The 2,200-nt window shown below is 46.0% G+C and overlaps 1 protein-coding gene across 1 annotated transcript; it reads right to left on the bottom strand.

Annotated features, from left to right (window-relative positions):
• Nucleotides 1-937: 937 nt before the first annotated feature.
• On the bottom strand, nt 938-1,751 carry LOC106002351 (eukaryotic translation initiation factor 4E transporter-like; the record flags this gene model as incomplete). The annotated part of the gene is made up of 2 exons (XM_013037242.1): nt 938-1,139; nt 1,465-1,751. Coding segments are annotated over 2 exons (489 nt in total), but the record flags the coding sequence as incomplete, so codon positions are not given.
• Nucleotides 1,752-2,200: the final 449 nt, after the last annotated feature.

Genomic DNA, 2,200 nt, shown 5'->3' on the forward strand with positions numbered 1-2,200 from the left:
ACACTATCCTCCTATTTTGTGTGAGATGCAGACCACTATACCCAGCTTCTACACGCCTGCAGTTCCCTAGAACCAAAATCCTTTTCATTCCAGTCGCCTGTGTTGCCAGAGTGACAGGTACACATCATCACACTCAGCTAGTTGTTGAGATGGGATCTTGTGAACTCAAGGGCTGGCCTTGAATTGCAATCCTTCCAATTTTAGCCTCTGTAGTAGCTAGGATTATATGTGTGAACTACTGCACCCAGCTTGGTTTGAGAACTGGTCTGGGATGATCCGTGAAGGTAGGCTTTGAGCCCTAAGTGAGCTGTTCAGCTTCCAGGTTTATTGGCTTTTTTTTTTTTTTTGGTTGGTCATGGGGCTTGAACTCTAGGCCTGGTGTGGTCCCTGAGCTCTTCAAGCTCAAGGCTAGTGCTCTACCACTTGAGCCACAGCACCACTTCTGGTTTTCTGAGTGGTTAATTAGAGAAGTCTCACAGACTTTCCTGAGAAGGTTGGCTTTGAACCTCGATCCTCAGATCTCAGCCTCCTGAGTAGCTAGAATTACAGGCGTGAGCCACCGGCATCCGCCTCTACTGGCTTTCTCACTGACAGGTAAGCCACTTACCCCACTATGAAATGGACATCAAAGTATCTACACCGCATGTAGAAACAACATAACACTGTGTCTATTATGTACTTGTTCAAAAAACGAAAGCCCTCTTTATCTTTACGTGTCTCACCCGAGGAACCCTTTCATAGGTATAGTGTCGTCATGGGGTAGGTGACACTTCTAAACCAAGGAAATAGTATCAAGGTACACTTAGTGAATTCTTACTTAGGAAGGCGTTTCAAGATCAAGCTGTTAATGCTAAAGTATGAAGACAAAGCCAATGACAACCCTACCTCATTTTATATACAACAGTGAACTACCCTCCCAAACAAGGTTTGTTCTGACCTTCCTTCACAGAGGCTGTCCGTCGCCTTGTTCTTTTTCTGCCTTTGTGATCTTCTTCTAGTATCTTATCATCAAAGCCAGTCAGCTCAATGGTTTCAGATTGACTTGTGGGTCCGGCCGAGAACCATTCTGGTTCTTCTTCAGTATATGAATCATTTCTTCTCCGCTCCCCAAAGATACGCTTACTATCCCCAAACTCTCTCTGAAAAAGCACAAAATAGCAACATTCTTAGTCAAAGCATTTGTATATTAATCAAGCTAAGAATGAAGTAGTGCTGGAGAGAAAAATGAAGAAATAATTTACAGACACGAAGCACACCATCTTTTCCCTCTGCGCACCCAGATCTACTTCTAGTCTAGTTCAGAGCACACACTGCATTCATCCAGGTTCTCAGACAATATAGTGGCGGGGAGGAAGCTAACATGGTGCTGGCAAGCATGGATGCAGCAAAAACCACCAACCCATCCAGTATAAATGACCTATCAAGTCCCCAAGCACGAGACACCAAAGAGTCCAGAAGACAAACCCTGAAACGCTTGTCCTTATAGTCCCTCTCTCGGTCTCGGTCTCTCAAATCACGCAGGTCCTTGTCACTGAGACGGTGGTCCTTCTCAAAGGTCCGGGCAGAGATTATCCTCCCACTGCCAATCCTTCGCCCGCCGAGCAGGCGAAGCCCATCACTGTCTTTCTCCAGTGGACTTCCTGAGCGTCGGGAGCTAACAGCAGCGGTCACGTGGCAGCCCCCGCCAAAGCTTCGTCTCTGTGGGCTGAGAACAACATCCAAGTCATCTTCTTTCACACGCTCTCGTGGATCTGAAAAGACGCCGGAGAGAAGTTAAGCAAACCCCAAGGATGATTTTTCTTCTCTAGGCTGCACATCCATGACTTGTAAGAGGAGGAGGATTGGAAAACTCAACAGTACAACTGAGCTTATTAACAGACTTAGAGTAACATGTATATGACATTGAAGACTGCCATTTTCTACTTGTTTTTCTCTCTGGCGTAATAAACATATTTCACAATAAATGATTTTTTTTTTGTCATTAGCCTCCTCAATGCCTTAAGAGTTTATCTGCATAAAACTTTAGCAGAGGGGCTGGGAAGGTGGCTCAGTGGTAGAACGCTTGCCTTGCATGCATGAGGCCCTGGGTTCGATTCCTCAGCACCACTTAAGCAAAAAGAAAAAAGCCGGAAGTGGCGCTGTGGCTCAAGTGGTAGAGTGCTAGCCTTGAGCTGAAGAGCTGAGGGACAGCACCCAGGCC

The sequence above is a fragment of the Dipodomys ordii genome, unplaced genomic scaffold (genome assembly GCF_000151885.1).
Source record: "Dipodomys ordii isolate 6190 unplaced genomic scaffold, Dord_2.0 Scaffold8175, whole genome shotgun sequence".
Taxonomy (NCBI): domain Eukaryota; kingdom Metazoa; phylum Chordata; class Mammalia; order Rodentia; family Heteromyidae; genus Dipodomys; species Dipodomys ordii.